This window comes from Diospyros lotus, chromosome 8 (assembly GCF_014633365.1).
Source record: "Diospyros lotus cultivar Yz01 chromosome 8, ASM1463336v1, whole genome shotgun sequence".
NCBI classification, from domain to species: domain Eukaryota; kingdom Viridiplantae; phylum Streptophyta; class Magnoliopsida; order Ericales; family Ebenaceae; genus Diospyros; species Diospyros lotus.
In genome coordinates, this window is record NC_068345.1 from 4005934 (window position 1) to 4030155 (window position 24222).

The window sequence follows — 24222 nt, forward strand, 5'->3', positions numbered from 1 at the left end:
GTGCAACAAATCATATCACATCTAACCTCGGTTATCTTTCCATCCACACTCCTTATATTGGGGGGATGACAAAGTGGCCATAGGAAATGGTAAGACTCTACCTATCTCACATGTTGGTTATAGCAATTTGTATACACATCAGCAACCTGCTTCTATCCTCTATTTGCCTAATGTTTTGCATGTTCCTAGCATGAAAAAGAACTTAATTAGTGTATCACAACTTACTCGTGATCACAATATTATTGCTGAATTTCATGCTACTTCTTGTTTAATTAAGGACAAGGATTCCGGGAAAGTGCTACTTCAGGGAGGTCTTAGGGATGGACTCTATCAACTGTCACCAGCATTTGCTCATGCTGCTTCCAGTATTCCAGTCCAATCAAAATTTTCCAAAACTTCGAGTATTCATTTGTTGTCAAACAACTCAACTGGTTCTTATTGTAATAAACATAGCTCATTTGTTCATGAGTAGTCTCCTAATGCTAGAATAGCTCAATGTAATATGTTAGTTTACAATGGCATGCCAAACTAGGGCATCCATCATCAAATGTACTGAAAGCAGTATTGAATAAAGTTCATCTTCCTTTTTCAAAATCTGATCTATCCTTTTGTGACTCATGTAAGCTTGGTAAACTACATCAGCTCTCTTTTGCTGATTGTGAAATTAAGGCTACAAAATCATTAGAATTGGTCTATTCTGATTCGTGGGGGCCTTCTCCTGTTTTGTCCACAGAAGATTTTTGATATTACATTGTTTTTGTGGATGACTACACTAGGTACTCGTGGCTATATCCTTTGAAACTGAAATTTGATGCCCTATCTATTTTTGTTACTTTTCACAAGTTTGCTGAACTGCAGTATAATTCAAAACTTAGGGCTTTGCAAACTGATAATGGGGGTGAATTTAAAGCCTTCTTAGCTTATCTTCAAAGCCAAGGCATTCAACCTAGATTTACTTGTCCCTATACACACCAACAAAATGGTGTGGCTGAAAGGAAACATACACACATTGTTGAAATAGGGCTCACTTTATTAGCACATGCTCATATGCCATTAAAATTTTGGGTAGAAGCATTTCTCATTGCAGTTCATACCATAAATCTCTTACTTGCTTCTCCTCTCAGGTTTCAAACTCCTTTTGAATTGTTATATCACAAGCCACCAAACTATTTCTTGCTGCAACCTTTTGGTTGTGCTTGTTTTCCTTACCTTAGACCCTATAACAAGCACAAATTTGATTTTCATACCTCCAAATGTGTTTTCATTGGATATAGTCACACTCAATTTGGTTATAAGTGTTTGCATCCATTTGGGAAGGGTATATGTTTCCTTGAATTTCCTTATCCAACTTTGTTTTCTATGTCTTCTTTTCTATGTCTAATTCTTCTTCTAATGAGCGTCAATGTGGGGGATCTACCACAGTGTTTTCTTCCTTTCCATTTCCTTATTCATTTCCTTCTTCATCTTCTTATTCTTCATCTCCTAAAGTAACATTGCCTCATAGTCCTCCTCCTAATCCTGTTCTGGCTCCATCTCCTTTTGCACCTCAAACCAGCTCCAGTTCGTCAGTTTCTTCTACCTCTTCTTCTTCACTGCCCTTTGTAAATGTTCCCTTACATAGATCTAAAGTTGCCCCTGCACCTTCTATTCATCCTATGGTCATTCGATCCAAAGCCAAAATTGCTTCTACCTCACCTTGTGCTTTAGTTAGTACTCTTGAACCTGATTCCGTTCATGAGGCTCTCTTAGACCCACGATGGGTTCAAGCTATGGAAGAGGAGATTTTTGCATTACACCGCAATCATACTTGGGTTCTTGTGCCATTTTCTAAGGATATGAATTTGATTGGATGTAAATGGGTGTTTCGGATCAAATATAAGGCCGATGGTTCAGTTCTTAAATACAAGGCTAGATTAGTTGCAAAGGGTTTTCTTCAAAACCCTAGAGTGGATTATGGTGAGACGTTTAGTCTAGTGGTAAAGGCACCTACCATTCGAGTATTGTTATCTCTAATAGTAGCCTTTGGCTAGGATGTGCAACAAGTAGATGTCAATAGTGCTTTCTTAAATGGAGACTTGCAAGAAGTCGTGTTTATGACCCAACCATAAGGTTTTGTTAGCTCTAAGTTTCCCTCACATGTTTGTCAATTAAAGAAGTCCTTGTATGGTCTTAAACAAGCACCTAGGGCTTGGTACAACAAGTTGAGGATGGCTTTACAGAGCTGGGGATTCTCTAGGGCAACATCTGATGCGTCTTTGTTCATTAAACGAACCTCAGCCCATGTCTTGTTCATTTTGGTCTATGTAGATGACATCTTGATTGCTGGTTCTGATAATACAACTCTTAAGTCTTGTATTGTTGATCTGGTACACATTTTGCCTTAAAGACTCTTGGTTCAGTTAATTATTTTCTTGGGTTTGAGGCATATCGAGATACAAGTTGCTTGTACTTGTCTCAATCTAAATATCGCTTAGATGTGCTGAAGAAGGCTCACATGCAAGATTGCAAACCCTGTGATACACCCATGATTTCTAGCCTTTCTTTGACTGATGAGGGTGATGCTTTTCCCAATCCATCTTTATATAGGACTCCAGTTGGGTCTTTGCAATATCTAACATATACACGCCTTGATATTTCTTTTGCTGTCAACAAGTTAAGCCAGTATTTGTCTGCTCCCAAAATGCAGCACTAGACTGCTTGCAAGAGGCTACTTAGATACATCTAAGGGACAATTGGATTGGGCTTGTGGTTCTCTTCCTCACTTGATGATTTGTCTCTAACCATGTACACAGATGCGGACCATGCTAGCTGCAAGGAAACCAAGAGATCTACTAGTGGGTTTAGTGTGTTTCTTGGACACAACCTAATTGTGTGGGGATCAAAGAAGCAATCTGTGGTGGCCAGGTTAGTAAGAGAAGCTGAATATAGGGTTGTTGCATTGGGTGTTACAGAACTGCTGTGGTTGAGGTCCTTATTTGCTGAGTTGGGATATCCATGTAATACTACATTAGTTGTTTGGAGTGATAATTTGGCAGCCAAAAGTATGGCTGAGAATCTTGTGTTTCACTCTCGCACTAAACACATTGAGATAGATGAACATTTTGTGCATGAACTGAGAATGGTGACATTGAAGTTCGGTATATTCCTATAGCTTATTAGATAGCAGATATCTTCACTAAAAGTCTAGCCAAGGATCAGTTCCAGTTTCTATGTCAAAAGCTTGGCCTGAAGATGTCTCCCATCCAAAGAAATTCATATGATTCTTCCAGTATCAGATCTTCCAGTACCAGAAAATTGCAAATTACAGACTGTTCTCTTACAGAGGAGTCTGATTTGAGGGGGAGTGTGGAAGTATAAGTGTTTTTGTATTGTTGTTCTTGCTGTGCTTAATTTGTTTTTGTTGTATTACTTTGTATTATTGTTCGGTAACTTAAAATTAGATAGGCATTGTCTATTAATAAGAGTGCTAGTTGTATGTATAAATAGCTATGCCTCTTATTTGATTGTATGTTTTTTGATTCTCTGGATAAGAAAGTTATTGAGAGACTTCTTCTTCTTCCTCTCGTTTTCTTGTTCTTTTGTGCCCTAGAATTTCATTACACGGTAGAGGTGGAGTAGACACGATGCATGAGCTCATGGTCCAAATGATGCAATAGACTGGTTTCTTACAGGGGCCCTGCAGCATATAGGTTGGGTTTTGGAATCAAGACTGATATGAAGGGGAAAAAATCAGTGACAAGGTACTACTGAAAAATTTGTCCTTCACTACTCATGTTACATTATGACACATGCCCATTAATAATGTCAACAATATTATCTTAGCTACAGATAAACCTATTTACTTTAGCCTTGTTCCATTTTTAAATTAAACCTCACCAGATTTGATGTGATAAAAATGACTACCAAACACTAACTTGACTACTACGACTATTTCAACATAAGTATGTCAAACAAGGAAGTGATTAACTATATCACAGTTTGGAAACCAGATGCGGACAAGTTACATTATGCATAAAAGAGGCGATTTATCAACCAAAAAGAAAGTATTGAAGGCTACTTATGAAAATGACAACAAAACGAAGTATGTCTTATAATTGCTTATGAGACTTAAGAGTAAACTGAGGAGCCAGGAATTGCAGGCTGTTAATGCATTACACATGTACTTCAACTGCTCCAAAAAGGGGACATCTTGAAAAAACACAAAACAGGGAATATCTTAAGGAAAAGAATAAGAAAGGGAGATGTAAGAGAGGAGAAAAAGAAGCAATGCTGAGATGAAAGAGAAGAGAAAAGAAGCAATAACAAATTTGTTATGCAGTTACTAATACAGGAAATTTTAGAATAACATAAGGCACTTATTTGAACCCTTGTTTCTACTTATAAAATGCTCCTTGAAAGTAGAAGGGTGACTGCTGTCTATACAATTGAAATTGCATGAAGTGGAAGGAAAAGAGAAACGGCAAAATTTTGTTTACTCATAAAATAAATAAATAAAGGCAGAACTTCTCTATATGACTTGGAATGTGGAATTTTCAGTGACGGAACAAGGGGAAGACATGTTTTAAAATGTGGTACGATAGGGGTACACTTGTTGCAGATCCGGACTTTCGTTTAGTGAGGTCCATTACATATAAGTTATAACTATTAAATAAAATAAAAATAACAAAAAGATTTTCTATACTTACAAATATTTTAAATGTACAACTATACTATTACCATTATACAAGCAACAAATTTTAATATTTTGAAAGTGTTTAGTTGCTTCATTATCAACACTTCATTTTTTTTTTCAATGGGGTCAATTAAAATTTTTTATTTTTCACAAGGGGGGTGGGGTCATGCCCCCCCTAACTTTCAGATATTTCATTTACTCCCTTTAAGTTTTAAGATTTTTTCATTTCTCCCCTTAGAACTTTCAAGATTTTTTCATTTACCCCCCTATCTTTTAAGATTTTTTCATATACCTCCATCTTTCAAGATTTTTTCATATACACAATAGTTTTTTATGTGTGTGACATTTTTGAATTTATTTATAGACTTTGTAAAGTTGATCCTCCCAATATGTTATACCAAGGGAAAAAATAAGTGTAATAGTTTTGTAAAAATAAAGAGTTTTATATATTTTCTATTTTATTATTATTTCAGCACTATATTTTTAATTGAGCTTGTACTAATATATATGAATGCATATAATTATATTTATACATTAACTCTTTGGTCCCACGACAGTATTTGTCACGCTCTTCCCTTGAATGAAATCAAAATACAATTAATCTCAAATTTTGTATATACATAACAAAAGAAAAAAAATAAATTCAGTGGGTCAATTGACCACACTAGATGTACACTACATCCACCCTTGCAGTTATTGTCATTAACATGTTAAAAGCAAACCATTATTTTAATAAAATTATACAAAGCAGTTTATTTCTTCTTCAGAGTAACACATTTTCTAGCATTTTATTCCCTTGTCAAAATTCCAATCTCCTAAAACAGCAATTCATTATATTTGATCCTTTCCTTCACATAAACACAAACCCAAAGTATATAAGTACAACAAAAATAGGATCACCTTGAAATGCAAATTTACCACATTTTAGAATCAGTGTAACAATTCACAAACCCCAGGTATTACCATCTTCTGGTAACATAAGAATTGATTGCATCTTTCTGTGGCTCAACATCCATATTTAATAAAAATTAGTCTTATCGTATCAAATGAGTAATAAGAAACTTAGAAGTATTGGTAAACAGCATATTAGATTTAAGCCTCCCATACAAGAATCATTCTCAACTTGGTTGGACTTGGTTCTTAAACACCTTAGATGCAGGCTAACCATTGATGTACGTAAAAGAAAAATTAAATGAGTGAGTACTATGGCCAGTATTGACATCTAAAAGTACATCAAGAAAGATATTTGGCCAACAAACTTGTTCCTGAAGGGCTCCTATATATTGTTTCATGAGTTGAGTGTATTCTGAGAAAAAAAAAAAATCATACCTTGCTAAATCCAAGCCAGTTTGAATCTCCTCTAAAAGATAATACTTTCTTACTTTCTTTCCATTGTCCACAGAATACCTGCAAATAGATGACCATTAGACATGATGTTAGCGACTCATCTAGATTGCTCCTGGTAGAGGCTTCTTGTTTGAGAACAAAGGACACAAACAGGTTGTTGGATATTTTGATGCAGATTGGGCTAGTTGTTCTATAGATAGACGCTCTACCTTGGGCCTGTATCTTGGAAAAGTAAGAAGCAAAATATTATGGCTAGATCTAGCGCAAAAGTAGAGTATTGGGCCATGGTTTTAGCAACATGTGAATTGGTTTGGCTCAACAACTTCTTAAGGAGTTGAGATTTAGGGCTCCTGCAACTTATTTGTGATAATTAGACAGTCTTTCATATTGCCTTTAATCCAGTTTTTCATTAGTGGACTAAACACAGAGATAGACTATCACTTTGTGAGATAGAAGTTGATTTCTGGAGAGATTGGTACCTCATTTGTTGGCTGTAATGACCAGTTAGATGATCTTCTTAAAAAGGAATCATGGGGTCCACGAGTTTACTACATTTGTACCAATGTGGGCATATATGATATATGTGCTTGCTTGAGAGGGAGTGTTAGAAGCATACAACTTTATAGTCTTGTACATAGTGTCATGTTTTTCCTTAATTGTACCTTGTAGAATTGTATATGTAGAAAATATATAGTTATTCAGTTTTGAATATTCCATTTAAGTGTACAGTTTATTATAATTTTATTTCTAGGATATTTCTTCTCCTTGTTTCACAGTTTTTAAGTCATAACTGACCCCTATAGAGCAGTTACATCTGTACCATATATATTGCTCTGAAAATTTCGAATAAAATGAAGTTGATTTTCTGTCAAATTCTACAGTATACATATACCTAACTGTGAATAAAATATTTATCTCTTTTCTTTCTATCAAACAATAGCTAAACAAACATTCCTCTCTAGGACAGGACAAAGCTACTTAAAAACAATGAGTTGCAACTGATGCTGTCTGAACTATGAACCCATAGCAGCAGAGCCCCCATCACTAAATGAAGTTAGAGGGCTAAATAAAGGGCAACCCAGTTACTTAAGAAAACATGTCAAATACAGCCATGGCCTATGCTTCTGGTATTGAATCACAAATCCTCCATGTGATCAAAACTAAAAAGTGTGCAGAAGCAGTCCCATAGTAAAACACTACTGTGCAGGCACATTTTTAGCATTTCATTATCCATATGCTCTCTTGTTCTCAAACTATGAAATAAACTGTAAAGATGTCTCCAAGAACACCAATTAATAGAATAAGAGTGCCAAGAACTATGCCCGCATACTAGCAAGAACTAAGGTGTGAAAAGGACAAAATACACCAATTTGAATAAACCAGTTATAGTTCATCCAAAGTTTCAGGTAAATGTGAAGAAAATAAATAAAGGAGCATACCTCATTATCAACACCCTGTATGTAAATGTAATCAGAGTGAATTGATGAGAAAGCAAGTCCAGTTATCTGCAGCATGAGCCATTGGAATTATTTCTGATTGCATAACATCCCAGAAGCACATAAAACTACTGCAGATTGGACAAAAAATTGGAAAATTCTTGGTAGGAAGCACAAGGAAAGCAAAGCTTGTGCATTAAATGTAGTCAATGTAGGGGAATTCAATCAATGATCACTTCAAGGTTGTTATCATGCTCAAGTGTTAATGTGGAGACTTGCATCTCTAACACTTGAGCCTTGACAGTCAATTTGGTATGCAAGATGTCCATGGATGTGTTTGAGCATGCATAACAGTTAATATATAACCACAAATATAGATATCATTCTATGATCATGATAATTGTGGAGAAAAAGTACAAATTTGCACCTAAGACTCAGTACTAAACATCTCCAGCAAAACAAACCAATTATCAAACACATAAGCAGGGTTGGCAGCACTCTAATGCCATTGATTAGCCAAATTTAAAAGATTGCCAGTAACATAAAACTGATGGTGATTTTTAATTCACCAACAGCACACTCATCTAAAAGCTTGTAAGGGTTAAAATAAAACTTAGATGACAAGCATAGCATTTTATCATACAATAAGCATGGTAGATGGACAGTTCTGATTAACAGATCCCCTCCACCCCTTTTAGAACAACAGGATGTACTGATGGATGCATGTCTGTATGCATAACTATTAAGAGTTATTAACAAAAGAAAACAAGTTTATCAGATGATTATATGTTTCAGTACCAAAATTAGGGCTGGATGGACCTAGGGGTGTCATTTGTAGCCTGATGCGGTCAAATATGCACCAGCAAAGAAAAAAAAAAAGAAGGGTCTACAAAATGATTGTACTGACAAGGAAGAAAATCAATGATAAACAGGGTTGACTGTAGTTTTATCTCTTGGATAAATTGCCATATTTTCAGATGTAAACAATAATGCATAGGTAGGAATTAACACGTTGCTAATGGCTTCATTCAAGTTTTTTATTTTGAACTGGAATTGGTTTCTAAACAACCTTTGGGTAAAGTGAAAGAGAAAATAGGGACTAATAAAACCACATGGTTTCTTTCAGCTATCTATTATTTAAGCAAACACCCGATTAGATGCATAAAGCCTTTTTTCCCTAAATGCCTTTTTATATTATTTTGCTTAAAAAACACAATCACCAAAAGAATTTAACCTATGACCTTTTTAAGTCTTAATAAAACAAAAACAACCTTACTATTGCACCAAAGCTCATCTTCATTTAAAATTTGATGGAAAAAAAAAACTAAAAATAAACTACAAGCACCAAGGGCCATCCCTTGAAGAAAAGCATTCATTTGAAATCTTCTATTTTTTTACTAGCACATGCATGGCAAGGGCCACCCAGCCCACTCCTCTAGTACAAATAATTGTCACCTGGTTGGTTATTCATTGTTAGAGCAACATCATCTATACTCAACTGCTAACAGCTTTGTTCTTCTCATGTTCGTAAGTCCCACCATCAGTGAAGAACATGTGGTTAAAGTAACTGAACATTTCAACTGACCTCATATTTTGAGCAGTGCACCCATCTTGATAGTGCTGACCACCTGCAGTCATATTGTGAAAAGGAGAATCAGAATATCAAACACAATCTTTCAATCTGTTCAACTGTAAAAATTAAGCATAAGGGAAACCATATATTACATAATTAATGACCATGCCTGACATGGCAATCAACCTGCGAGGATCATAGATGGTAACAGTACGATCAGCTCCACCCACTGCAACACCACAAGAAGAACTGCAGACTGCATATAACATATTTCCAATAGAACCAGATATCCTTTGCACACAACCGCCATTTTCTCTCATTCGCAGGTCCCATATGGTGAGCTGTATAAGTCAAATGGATGAAAAGTTACATAAATGTCAAACAACAAAGAAATAAAAAAAAAAAGAATAGAAAGAAGGAAAGAATAGGAAATACCTGACTACCTTCTGTAACAGCTAATATAGAACTATCATTTCCGCTACAGATGCTCTGCATAAAGGTTAAGGAAGATGGATACCACAATCTGCAATATCCCTAGGTCATGGCAATGAACATTCCCTTTTCCCAAAAAACATGAAGTGAATAAGGAACTAGAATATTCAGGAAATACATAGGAGATTTTAGAGAATCAGAAGCTTGAGATTGACTAGTGTCAACGATTGTAAATAACCAGAAAAAATTTATCAAAAAAATGAATCTTCATATTAGAAAATGAGAATGATAAAGGAATTATAGGAAAAATGTATAATAAATTGATATCTGTTTCCAATGAAATCTACAGAAATAACTGTCACATGGAAACAATATATAGGTTCCTTGAACTTAACTACTTAGCACTTCTAGCTAACTCCCTCAACGCTTTTCTAGAGGGAGCAGCAATCAGATAAAAATATGGAAAACCAATCAATTATAACCATTATGTTTCACAGCCAAATCAATTCAAGAGCTGGGGTAAACAAGTACATCAATGCAGGCACAGGCACCCACTACATCCTGCCCAACTTTCATCCTAAGCAGATGTTATACCCTCATATGAAACTGATAAGAAATATGTTTCTAAATATAAGTGGTATAAAGTCAAATAGAACAAAAGGCAACTTGTCTAACATTCTTTGATGGCAACAAAGCTGACAGGTCATAGCTTTATTTCTAGCAACTACTATTTATCATCACAAATAGTACTTACGTGCGTAAAGTCCGGAGGTGAATATCTTGGTCATATACATCAACACTTTTGTGGAAGCTGTGTGCCACAGCTGCCTAAAATAGATGAAGAGTCAATGTCATTGGAATGCTCTGGCAAAGAGATGGTTAAAAAACTACAGGCAGCAAATATGAAACTGATTCCCACAGACATGGGCAAACAAGGAAAAATGGAATAAAGAAAGAAGAAAGACAATCTTAGATGTTGAGAAACAGAAACAGACGTTTCATCTTCTTGATGGATATGTTTTGGCAAAGCATCAAGATGATACCTCATAATATCATAAATTTGCTAAAATGTTCAAAAGTAGAACATAAGCAGTCATGAAACTCAAATCTTCTCTACAATTCATTTGATCTTGATAATATCCATATAGTTACGGGAACAAAATGCCAAAATTAACTGCCCTAACTGCAGCCATGGCTGCTAAAAAAAGAGATGGGCTAGCAGGTTCAGTTTCAATCATTGCCCAGAAACATTCAAGGAAAAATGCGGTGCACATGTATGTAGATTAACATATTGATGCAACTTAAAATTGTCCAACATATAGTTCAATGAAGAAAGAAACATTCAAGGAAAAATGCGGTGCACATGTATGTAGATTAACATATTGATGCAACTTAAAATTGTCCAACATATAGTTCAATGAAGACAAAACATCTGAACTTCATAAAAGTTAGGCCAATTGGGAAAATTTTTCAGATGATATGATGCGGTCACCGATGAAGACCCGGCCCAAGGTTGACCCGACCCAAACCGGGCAGCCTGGAATAGTAGCAAAACATTATTTTAATACTTCATATGTTTTAAGATGTCAATTCTATTTTATGTTTGTTAGGGTTTTATTTCTATTAAGATTCTAGTTGGATTTTATTTACAAGTATTAGATAGATTAGCCAAACTTTATAAATATACCTAGAATTTAGGAATTGTAATTAGTTTTATTATTCAATAAATTCTAACAAACCAGTTCGATTTTTTCCAGTAAGCAGTTTCGGTTCTTGCGCCTAGTTGAGAGTCTAGCTTTGGTCGTTGAAATTTGTTCCCACAAGGGTACTTGAAAATTATTGTTTCAAGAGTTTTTTTTGTGTGTTTTCTTTACACATGCGTTACACGTTGCATCATGTGGTATCAAAGCGGTTAATCAACCAATCAGATGACCAATATTAAAGGTAATGGTAGCAACCAGCCTCGTGACGGTGATCAGGGGTTGTCCACAATTTGGAGAGCAATCAAAGAACAGTGGGAAGTAACTCGTACCATCCAGTAACAATTGGAACAAATCAACAACCAATTGGGCGCCTTACTACTAGTTGATGATGACAAGAACTTGAATAATGAGGTGAATCAAGTCGGAGCAAGAAGACCACCTATTAACCATGTCCTTGTTAATCCTAGAAGACCAGTGATTAAAGATAGCAATGAAGATGATGACCTTGGTTGAGCAATACCTTTAGTGGAGATCTTGATATTGAGGGGTGTCTAGATTGGATCACTGAGGTTGACCGATTTTTCGAATACATGGAGATCTTAAATGAACGACAAGTCAAGTTAGTGGCTTACAGATTGAAGGGCGGTGCATTTGTTTGGTGAGAACGATTAAGAGACAAGATTGCGGGAAGGCCGAAACCCAGATCAAACATGGAGATGAATGAAGTAACTGTTAAGAGGTAGGTTTTTACCCTCTGACTATGAATGATACATGTTTGAAGCTTATCAAAGATGTGCACAAGGAATGAAGAGTGTGAATGAATATACCTCTGAGTTTTTGAGATTGGCGAAGAGAAATCAATTGTTAGAAAGTGACAATCAACAAGTAACTCGTTACTTGAATAGATTGAAGCCTGCTATTAATGATAAAATTGGGGTTCAGATGGTTTTGAGTGTGCAAGAAGTAAGAAACTTAGCTTTAAAGGCTGAGTTAATGTTGAGTGAGAGAGCCCGTAATGATAACTATCACCAATATAGTGGGAATGAAAATGAACAAGCATCTTTTGATAGAGGCAAGTTGTTATGAAATGAATGCCTCAATCTCATTGATGAAGGAAAAATAGAACTTATATACAGAAGAAAGAAAGAAAAGAAAACAGAAACAAAAATTTTGTTTCTAACCAATCTAACTAACTGAAATTAGTTTAGCTAATTAACAATAATCAGAAACTGATTTAACAACTTTTCTCTTCTTAACACTCCCCTCAAGACGAGCATATATGTTATGCATGCTCATCTTGACTAGCAAACTGTGAAATTGAGATGGATGCAATGCCTTTGTAAACATGTCTGCTAGCTGGAGATTAGTCTTCAAATGCAATGGCTTTATTACTCCTGCAAGAACCTTTTCTCTAACAAAATGACAATCTAGCTCAATATGCTTTGTTCTTTCGTGAAACATTGGATTCTTGGAGATATGCAATGCTGAAACATTATCACAATACAAGTGCATTGATCCCTCATGACGAATTTTTAAGTCATTTAACAGATAAATCAGCCACATAACCTCACATGTAGTCACAGCCATTGCCCTATACTCTGCTTCAGCGGAACTTCTTGCCACTGTCTGCTATTTCTTTGACTTCCAACTAACCAAAGCATCTCCAAGAAAAATACAAAATCCTGTCAAGGATTTTCTTGTTTCATTGCACCCTCCCCAATCACTATCTGAATATGCTTTTAGGACTAAATCAGAAGATGATGACATAAGTATACCTTGTCCTGGTGCTGACTTAAGATATCTCAAAACTCTGTATGCAGCATTCAAATGTATTGTTGCTGGTTTGTCCATGAACTGAGTTAAAGTATGAACAACATAGCTAATATCAGGTCTTGTTAGAGTTAAGTATAACAACTTCCCTACAAGCTGCCTATATATTGTTGGCTCTTGCAGCAAGTCAATATCAGTATGAACCAGCCTATGATTTACCTCCATAGGTGTATTACTTGGTTTTGCTCCCAAATCACCATAGTCTTCCAGCAACCCAAGAGTATACTTTCTTTGAGACAGTGATATTCCATGTTTGGATCTGGCTATTTCAAGTCCAAGGAAATATTTCAGTTCACCTAAATCTTTAAGCTTAAAGTGAGAGCTCAAGTATTTCTTCAGATCTTCAATAAGCATAGTTTTGTTGCTTGCTATAATAATGTCATCAACATAAACCAATAAAGCAACAATATTTTCTCCCATATGTTTAGTGAATAAAGAGTAATCTGACTTTGATTGAATAAATCCACAGTGAAGTAAACACTCAGTAAACTTGGCATTCCACTGTCTAGAAGCCTGCTTTAAACCATATAATGATTTCTGTAATTTGCACACAAGCTTAATGTCTTTAGACTGTGAGCTATCAGATGCAATACCGGTCTCCCCCGGAAGCTGATAGCCAAGGGGAATATCCATATAAACTTCTTCAAGAAGATCCCCATTAAGAAGCGCATTATTAACATCAAGTTGAGAAAGGTACCAGTTATTAGAAGCAGCAAGAGCAAGAAATACTCTTAACAGTTGTGTGTTTGGCAACAGGACTAAATGCCTCGTGATAGTCAAAGCCCTCTTTTTGATTAAAACCCTTAGCAACCAAACGAGCTTTGTACCTCTCAATGCTGCCATCTACCTTAACTTTGTTTTGTACACCCATTTGCAACCAATGGCATGTTTACTGGAGGGTAAAGGAACAATCTGCCAAGTGTTGTTGTCCTCTAAAGCTTTCAGTTCTTCATGCATGGCATGTTGCCAATGAACAAACTGACTTGCTTGAGTATAAGTGGTTGGTTCAAAAGTGGTAGAGATGGACAAGGTAAAGGCTTTGTACTGTGAGGACAGATTATCATATGAAACAAAGTGTTGAATAGGATATAAAGTACAGCCATTGGATGAGGAAGGTAGAGAATCAGAGAACTGTAGGTTAGTGTGGTAGTCCTTGAGGTAGGAAGGTGGTTTGATAGGTCTAGTGCTGCGTCTAGGCTGTATAGAGGTGATAGGTGGGGAATCAGGTATAGTAGGAGCAGGATCAATTAAATCTGTAGTAAGAGAAGCAACAGGAGAAGGAGAAGAATCAACAGAGGGTGTTGAAGGAAATGATGGAAGAACCAAATTAGGAACATCAGCTGAAACAGGAACAATGGTTTGATGTGCAATATCACGAAAGGGAAAAATATCTTCATGAAATTGAACATCTCTAGAAAGAACAACACTGTTGGAATCTAAATCATAGAGTTTGTAAGCTTTGACACCAATAGGATAACCCAAGAATATACACCTTCTGGCTTGACAATCAAATTTCCTTCTATGAGCAATAAGATTGGCAGCAAAGCATAAGCATCCAAATGATCTAAGATGACTATAACCAGGAGGTTTATTGAAGAGCATTTCATAGGGTGTCTTATTGTCTAGAATAGGGGATGGAGTTCTGTTTATAAGATAAATGGCAGTAAGCACAGCATCACCCTAGAATTTTATAGGTAAAGAAGCATGAAACAAAAGGGCTCTGGCAATGTTCAAGATGGTTTGATGTTTTCGTTCCACCACCCCATTCTGTTGGGGTGTATAAACGCACTTGTTTGATGTAAAATCCCTTTTGAAGCACAAAAGGTAGGCAAAGAGAATTCAAGTCCATTATCAGTTCTAATGGCCTTAATGGACTTGTGAAATTGATTAAGGACCAGATAATAAAATTGTTGGATTAGTTCAGGGACCTCTGATTTTGTTTTCAGTAAGGACAGCCAAGAACATCTCGAAAAATCATCAACAATGGTAAAAAAATAATGATTTCGAGCAATATCAGATTGGGAATATGGACCCCATATATCCATATGCACTAGATCAAAGAAAGTAGTAGAACGATTAGTATGAACAGGAAAAGGAGAACGTTTCAACTTTGCTTTAGGACAAGTCAAACAAGAACTATCTACAAGTGGCAAATTGGGTACAACGGACCGTAAAGAATGAAAGTTTTTACTAGATATATGTCCTAGCCTGTGATGCCATACATTTGAGGAAACATTACAAGTGGTTTTATTGGAACAAAAAGTAGCATGAGCAGCAACATGAAACATTGTAGGTTGAAAATGAGGCTGCAAGTAAAAAAGACCATCTCGAAGCTTAGCTATGCCAATCGTTATCCATGAAGACAGGTCCTGAATAACACAACAATTAGAAAGAACAATGAGGCAATCTTTCTTGGTTGAAGTGAGTTTACTAGCTGATAAGAGATTGAATGTAAAGGTTGGAACTAGAAGGACATTGTGTAAAACGATATGAGAGTTCAAGATAACTGTGCCAATATGTGTAACTTGAACTTTTATACCATTAGGCAAATGAACAAAGGCATTTTGAAGTGGAACATATGAATAAAAAAGAGTCAAAGAACAAATAATGTGATCTGTTGCTCCGGTATCAATGATCCATGGGGAAGCAACAAACTTTGTTCGCAACAGATTATGAAATGTGGTAGAATTTACTGCAGAAAAAATTGAATGTATACCTACAAAGTTGGCCAAATGTGTAGGGGAATTGGTTGATTTAGGCTGTGAATCAAGCAAGGAATGATCATTGAGCAATGCCATAAGTTTTTGAACTTGTTCTTTAGAGAAACTTAATTGTACAGATTGATCCACAGGCTCCTGATCAACATTCACCTTAGGCTATTCACTGAAAACTTGATTAACTGATCCATGATTTGAATTAGCACCAGAAGTCTTTGATTTTGTAAACTTAAAACCAGGTGGAAAACCATTCAATTTGTAGCATTTATCTCTCGTATGCCTAGGTTTACCACAATATCAGCATACAACCTCAGACTTATCCCCTCTCTTAACAGCCATTGCAGACATTTCACTCAAATTCTGTGTTTGAATACATACACTCCTTTGTGTTTCTTCTTTGAGCACCATATTATAGACCTGATCTAGTGTAGGAAAAGGTTGCATAAGAATTATTTGAGTGCGCAGAGCCTGATATGACTCATTTAGTCCGTTAAGAAACCTAAACACATAATCTTTGAGTTGAGCATCAACAAACTTCTGAAAACATGCTTTGTTACATGAACCACACACACAATGTGGCAAAGGTCTAAAATTCCATAATTCTTCCCATACTCCATTGAGTTCAGTAAAATAAGAATCAACGGACTTCATACCTTGATTAATAGTGCATAATAGATGTTGTAGATGACAAATTCTAGATTCATCAGGTTGAGAAAACCTTTGAAGTAATGTATTCCAAATGAGATGCGCATCCTCCATGTAAAACACGGTTGAAGCAATCGACGGTGAAATAGAACGCAGCAACCATGCCACAATTAGATTGTTGCATCGTATGCACGACAGGTAGAGAGGACCTTCTGGATCTGGTTTAGCTATAGAACCATCTAGGAACCCTTGCTTATTCCTAATAGAAACAACAAGCAAGAACGAGCGTTTCCAAGAGGTGAAATTTGTGGATGTAAGCTCTGGAGTAATAATCACAGAGCTATGATTCTCAGAATGATGAAGATAATACGGTGAGGAAGGATCTTCAATAGGATTGAGTCTGGAGGCCATGGTTGCTATTGACGAAAGAAAGGAAAAATACTGGAAAATTTCGGAAAGAAAGAAACAAAGCTTTACAGAACAATCAAAGCTGCAATAGTTGTATCACAGAGGGAAGAGACGAGCACCAATAGCTCTGAAACCATGTTATGAAATGAATGCCTCAATCTCATTGATGAAGGAAAAATAGAACTTATATACAGAAGAAAGAAAAGAAAAGAAAACAGAAACAAAAATTCTGTTTCTAACCAATCTAACTAACCGAAATTAGTTTAGCTAATTAACAATAATCAGAAACTGATTTAACAACTTTTCTCTTCTTAACACAAGTCGGTTCAGGGAGCGCACAAGTCGGTTCAGGGAGCGCAACCCTCCAATCCACCTCATATAATTAACCCTAATAAGGCTACAACGAGGGGAAGCATTTGAGGTACTACTTCTAATCTTCCAAAATCCCGTAATCTTTATACAAAGCATGTTCTTTTAAAGTGTTTCAAGTGCAATAACCATAGGCATCAATCTAGTGATTGCCCAAGGAAGAAAACAATTAACATTGTAGAAAGAGAGGGGGAAGATGTTGCTAAAGAGAAAGTATATTGCGGGCTTGATGGGGAGGATGACGAAGAAGAGTATGAACATGGAGAGTATATTTGTGTAGTGAGGAAGTTAATGCTATCTCAAAAGAATGAAGATACTATTTAGCAGTGTTGGTCCCTTAAGATATGGCCACTCAAGAGGGGGGGTGAACTGAGTATTTAAAATTTTTCTCCCTTTTAATAAATATTATTAATTAATTATTTTCTCTAAGAATATATATAAATTATTTTATTTTAATTAAATTCTTGTTATTTAATTTTAAACAAATTAAGATTTTATAACTATGTATATGTAAATTTGAGATTAATAAATTGCAAGTCACAAGATATAGCAAGAATAAATAATATGAAGCACGACATAATTTGTAGTGGTTCGGTGTTTCCACACACACCTAATTCACTCTCCCAAGGTCTAACCACCCTTGGGGTTCTACTAAATCAAAATCACCAAGCTTTCCACACTAACTCACATTGGAAACTAGATACACACCTAGTTTACAATAGATTCTAGGCAACAACTACACAAAAGTTTTCTCCCTAACTTACCTTGGAAACTAGATTCACCTAGATTTTAATGGATCTAGGAAACCTATACAATCCTCAATAATAATTTAAATGTTTACAAATAATTTGTCCACACTTGGACACAAATAAGCAATTAAGAACAAATTATACAAGGTAATAATATTTAAATAAATAAATAAATTTGTAACCTCAAATGAAGAAGTTCAAATTTGTCATAGAAGACTTGAAAGAACTTTTCTTCTCTTGCCTAGTGGCTCTTCAGTGGATGTGCAATAATGCTTTGAGAGTCTCGGATTGCTTGGATGTTTTACTTGAGAGCGTTTGAGAGCTTTCGAGTGCTTTGGATATGCAATGGAAGTACTTGGATACTCAAAAAATGAGTTTAGGGGGGGCATTTATAAGCATTTTAGCCACTAAAGAAAGGGTTAATATGAAGTTTGAAATTCAAAAAATATTTAAATTTTCTTAAACAATAAAAAAACATGTCTCACCATTAATTGAAAATAAATTTACTTTTTGCATGAGAAATCAAGATTTGAAAATTTAAATATAAGTTTTGAGACATAAATGATTGAAACAAGAAAACATGTCTAAAAACAATCTCCTTTAATTCAAAATAAATTTATTTTTTGTATGAGTAAGAGAAAATATGTCTAAAAACAATTCTCCTTTAATTTCAAATTTGAAAATTCAAATATAAGCTTTTGAGACATAAATGATTAAAACAAGAAAACATGTCTAAAAGCAATTCTCTTTTAATTCAAAATAAATTTAATTTTTGCATGAGTAAGAGAAAACATTTATATCATAAAAATATTTTTGGTAATCATCAAAACTTAATTAATATGAGCAAGTTGGCTCAACAAACGGCATAAGCTTTTCTGCACGAGGTGTACGGTAAAAGGAAAAGATCTTTGAGTTAATTATTGATAGTGGAAGCTAGGAGAACATTATAAGAAGAGATGTGGTGGAAAAGTTGTAGCTGACCCCTAAAAAGCATCCAAACCCTTATACCATCAGATGAATTAAAGAAGTTGGTGGCATACGTGTGGATGAATGCTGCAGTGTGCCTTTCTCTATTGGTAAGTACTCTGATGAAGTCTTTTGTGATATTGTTGATATGGATGCTTGCATATTTTATTTGAGAAACCTTGGCTATTTGATGTGGATGCTAAGCACTGAGGTAGGAAGAACACATATCAGCTTGAGAAAGAGGGTGTGCGTTATACTTTGTTACCCATAGTGGAAAAGAACCAAATCAAAGCTTCTAAAGTGGAGGGGCAGAATTTTCTTACCATTACACATAAGCACACTGAGTTTGTGAGGGAGTGTAGGGATGCCTGAGAGGTTCACTTGTTGGTTGTCAAGGGGGAGAGCATGAGTAAGCCACTAAAGGTGAATCAAATTGTAGTGGAGGTATAGGGATTGTTGGAGGAATTTTATGATGTGGTTCCTGAGGAGTTGCCTAATGAGTTACCTCCTATGAGGGATATTCAACACCACGTTGACTTGATTCCTGATTTAGCTTGCCTAACCTACCACACTACAGAATGAGTCCCTGGAAGAATGAGATTTTGCGTGAGCAGGTAGAGAATTGTTGAGAAAAGGGCACATTCAAAAAAGCATGAGTCCATGTGCAGTGCCAACATTATTGACACCAAAGAAAGATGGGAGTTGGAGGATGTGTGTTAACAGCAAAGCCATCAACAAGATTATTATTGGGTACAAGTTTCCAATTCCTAGGCTCGATAACATGCTTGATCAACTTGATGGGGCTATGATTTTTACCAAAATTGATCTCAAAAGTGGTTATCATCAAATCAGAATTCGACCTGGAGATGAGTGGAAGATAGCTTTCAAGACGAGAGATGGGTTGTTTGAGTGGTTAGTCATGCCCTTTGGACTAACCAATGCATCGAGCACTTTCATGAGACTAATAAATCAAGTACTACGTCATTTCATTGGTAAATTCATTGTGATATATTTTGATATATAGTAAGTCTATTGATGAGTATGTAGGGCATTTTCGGGAGGTGTTGAGTGTGTTGAGGGAAAACAAACTTTATGCTAATTTGAAGAACTGTACTTTTATGAGTGAGAGCTTGTTGTTCTTGGGCTTTGTTGTAAGCAAAGAGGGCATAAAGGTAGATGAGGAAAAAGTGTGAGCTATTAGAGAGTGGCCAACCCCTAAAAGTGTCAATGATGTGAGGAGTTTCCATGGGTTAGCAACTTTCTATAGGCAATTTATCGAACACTTTAGTAGTATTGTGGCTACAATTACTGAGTGTTTAAGGAAAGGGTAGTTCCATTGGGACAAAGAACAAGGGCAAAGTTTCACCTTGATAAAAGAGAAGTTATGTACCGCTCTCGTCTTAGCTTTACCAAGCTTTGACAAATTGTTTGAGGTTGAGTGTAATGTGAGTGGAATGGGTATAGGTGCTGTGTTGTCCCAAGAGAAGAGACCAATTTCATTTTTCAATGAGAAGTTGTGTAAAGCCAGAAGAAAGTGGTCTACTTAAGATAAGGAGTTTTATGCAATGGTGAGGGCTCTTAAAAAACTTGATTGTTAAAGAGTTTGTTCTTTACACGGATTACCAAGCTCTTAAGTACTTGAGTAGTCAAAGGCAGCTGAGGAGTGATGTGCATGCTAAATGGTCTGCTTTTGTTGATAAATTTCCATACAAAATTGTGCATAAGTCAGGACAGCATAATCGAGTGGCGGACGCTTTGAGTAGGCGTGTGGATTTGATCAAGACCCTTAGTGTTGAGATTGTTGGGTTCGAGTGCCTGAAAGAATTATATGTGATAGAAGATGATTTCAAACACGTGTGGGAACAATGCATGTCTTAGCAATTTTCAGGAGATTTCTATGCGCATGATGGGTTTCTCATGAAGGAAAATCAGCTGTGCATCCCTTGCACAACCCTTCGTGAGAAAATTATTTGGGATTTGCATGGTCGTGGCTTAGCAGGGCATATTGGTAGGGACAAGACTATTGAAGCTGTTATGGGAAGGTATTATTGGCCAAGAGTAAGGAGAGATGTTTCTATTATTGTGGCCAAGGTGTTATGTATGTCAAACAACTAAGGGGCAATCTTCTAATGTCGGTCTCTACATGCCATTGCCTGTTCCAATGCTATTTGGGAAGATTTGTCTATGAACTTTGTGTTGAGTCTACCGCGAATCCAACAAGGTATGGATTCTATTTTTGTAGTGGTTGACAAGTTTTCCAAGATGACGCACTTTCTTTCATGCAAGAAGACGGTAGATGGTAGATGCAGTAGCTACAGCCAAACTGTTTTTCAGAGAGGTTGTTAGACTACATGGAGTCCCTAAAACTATTACTTTAGATCATGATTCAAGGTTCTTGAGTTATTTCTGGATTACCTTATGGAGGATGTTCGATTCATCTTTGAATTTCAGCAGCACAGCACATCCCCAGAGTGATGGACAGGTAGAGGTGGTGAATGTAACGATGAATAGGTTTAGAGAAATCTAGAGCACAAGAGAAAATAGAGAAACGATTTTCAAAGAAGAATACGAATACAATTTCCAGCACCTTACAACGAAGCTCATTGAGCTTATATACAAAAGCGCTTAACTACTATAACAACAAACTAACCGCCTATGCTATATAACACATAACAAAATAACAACTAATTATTCTAACAGAAATAGGCGCTCAAGCTCAAGTAATCTCTTCAACATTTCCCCTCAAAGTAGACTTCCCTTTGAGACTTCGTCTAGCAGTTAATTCTCTAGAGTCAGCTTTAGTACCAGCAACCACAGCAACCATAGAAGACTGCTGTAAACTTAGCTTGTTCACCAATTCTTTAAATCTGCTCCGCGACAATCCTTTAGTAAATACATCTGTAATTTGATGAGTAGTAGGCACATACCTAATCTCAACTTGATTCTTCTCCACCTTTTCACGAACAAAATGAATATCAATCTCAATATGTTTTGTACGAGCATGAAAAATTGGATTTTCAGCCATGCTTTTGACTGCTTGATTGTCACTCCAAATAATTGGAGTATGCACACATGAATAACCCAGCTCACCAAACAAAGATGTCAGCCACATAACTTTTGTCACCCCTTGAGCAATGGCTCTATACTCAGCCTCCCCAACAGATCTAGCCACCACTAATTGTTTCTTTGAACTCCAAATGATTAGATTGTTACCAAGAAAGATACATAATCCACTAGTTGACCGTCTAGAGACTCTACAGCCAGCAAAATCAGCATCCGTGTAAACATTAAGAGATAAATCTGCTAAAGAAGGTGAAAATAAAAGGCCAAGACCAATTGTACCCTTAAGATATCTCAACAGCCTTTTACAAGCCAACCAGTGTTGCTGCTTAGGATTAGCCAAAATCTGACTAAGTTTATTCACTCCAAAAGCTATATCAGGTCTTGTATAAGTAAGATATTGTAATGACCCTATAAGTGTTCGATATAAGGATGGATTAGCAAATACTTCACCTTCATCAGTTAGAGAAATAGCTGAATCAACTGGAGTGTCACATGGATTACAATCTGACATAGCAGCCTTCTTTAACAAATCTAGCACATATTTGGATTGAGTAAGATAGAGACTATTTCTATCTCTATATGCTTTAAACCCTAGAAAATAATTAACAGATCCTAGGGTTTTTAGAGCAAAATGAGTGTCAAGATCATGAATACAAGCTTGAACAGCAGCTGAACTTGAACCAGTAATCAATATATCATCAACATATACCAAGATAAATATGACAAAGGCTGAAGTTCTTTTAATAAACAGTGAAACATCCGAAACAGCCCTTATGAAACCCCAAGACTGAAGAGCATTTCTTAACTTGGTGTACCAAGCTGTAGGAGCTTGTTTAAGTCCATAAAGAGACTTTTTCAGTCGGCGCACATGAGAAGGACACTTAGAACTGACAAAGCCTTCCGGCTGCAACATGAATACTTCTTCTTCAAGATCACAATTTAAAAATGCATTGTTGACATCAACCTGTTGTATATCCCATCCAAACATCACTGCTAAAGAGAATAACACCCTAATAGTAGGTGCTTTAACAACAGGACTAAATATTTCAGCATAATCAACACCTGGATTTTGAAGAAAACCTTTTGCAACCAGCCTAGCTTTGAACTTTAGAACAGTCCCATCAGAATTATATTTAATTCTAAACACCCATTTACATCCAATTAGATTCATATCATTAGAAATTGGAACAAGTTCCCATGTATCATTTTTCTGCAACGCTGCAAACTCCTCCTCCATAGCTTTAACCCATCTTGAGTCTAATAAGGCCTCATGAACTGTATTAGGTTCTAAGGAACTCACCAAGGCTTGAGGAGAAGTGGTTAGAAGTTGTTTAGTCTTGGACCTTGTGATCATAGGATGAATGGAGGGAGCTGGAACAGTTGTAAACTTAGAAACTAGAATTAATGTGCTGGGAGAAGAGTGAACAGGTTGAGATGATGTCACTGGTTGTCTTGAAGAATGATCAGAATTTACAGAATTGTGAACTGATTCTGGCAAATTAGAGGACTGTGCTACCCGAGGACAAGAAATAGAAGAAGGAGATGAATTTGGAAGCGATTGAAAAATCAAAGTAGAAGAATTATTTGAATTTGACATAGATGACAGAGAAGACAAAGAAGAGAAAAGACCTTGAAAAGGAAATTCATCAGGATTGAAACTTACATGCCTAGAAACATAGATTTTTCCAGAAGGACGCAAACAAATGTATCCTCCTTGAGTATGGCTATATTCAAGAAATATACACTTGATTGTGTGAAAATCAAACTTGTGCTTGTTATAAGGTCTCAAATAAGGAAAGCAAGTACATCCAAAGGGTTGAAGTAACAGATAATTTGGTGTTTTCTTATAGAGAAGCTCAAATGGGGTACGAAACTATAATGAAGAGGAAGGCAGCAAATTAATAATAAAAGCTGCAGTTTGAAAGGCCTCTTCCCAAAATTTTAATGGCATATGAGCATGAGCAAGTAGTGTAAGACCCATTTCAGCTACATGCCTATGTTTTCTTTCAGCTACACCATTTTGTTGGTGAGTATAAGGGCATGAAAACCTAGGCTGTATTCCATGACTTCGTAGGTAAGCTTAAAAGGCTTGAAATTCCCCCCCATTATCAGTTTGGATAGCTTTAAGCTTGGTTTGGTGTTGATTTTCAACAAGTTTATGAAAACTAATAAAGGTAGGTAAAGCATCTGATTTTAATTTCAATGGATATAGCCATGTGAATCTTGAGTAAGCATCAACAAAGATAATGTAATATCTGAATCCTTTAACAGAAATAGTGGGAGAAGGACCCCAAACATCTGAATATATCAAC

The 24222-nt window shown here is 36.1% G+C and overlaps 1 protein-coding gene across 9 annotated transcripts in view; it reads right to left on the reverse strand.

Annotated features, from left to right (window-relative positions):
* Nucleotides 1–24222, reverse strand: part of LOC127807517 (uncharacterized) — a 52167-nt gene that overhangs the window by 8409 nt on the left and 19536 nt on the right. For 3 of the 9 annotated variants that reach the window (XM_052345420.1, XM_052345419.1, XM_052345417.1), the window contains 6 exons: nucleotides 10215–10288; nucleotides 9464–9551; nucleotides 9215–9369; nucleotides 9041–9083; nucleotides 7459–7524; nucleotides 6002–6079 (listed from right to left, as the gene is read on the reverse strand). In XM_052345420.1, the coding sequence (XP_052201380.1) occupies nucleotides 6002–6079; nucleotides 7459–7524; nucleotides 9041–9083; nucleotides 9215–9369; nucleotides 9464–9551; nucleotides 10215–10288 (504 nt within the window). Of the gene's footprint in view, nucleotides 1–6001; nucleotides 6080–7458; nucleotides 7525–8910; nucleotides 9084–9180; nucleotides 9370–9463; nucleotides 9552–10214; nucleotides 10289–24222 lie in introns of those variants that run through there. The other 6 variants (XR_008024720.1, XR_008024725.1, XR_008024721.1 and 3 more) reach the window with 6 other exon arrangements.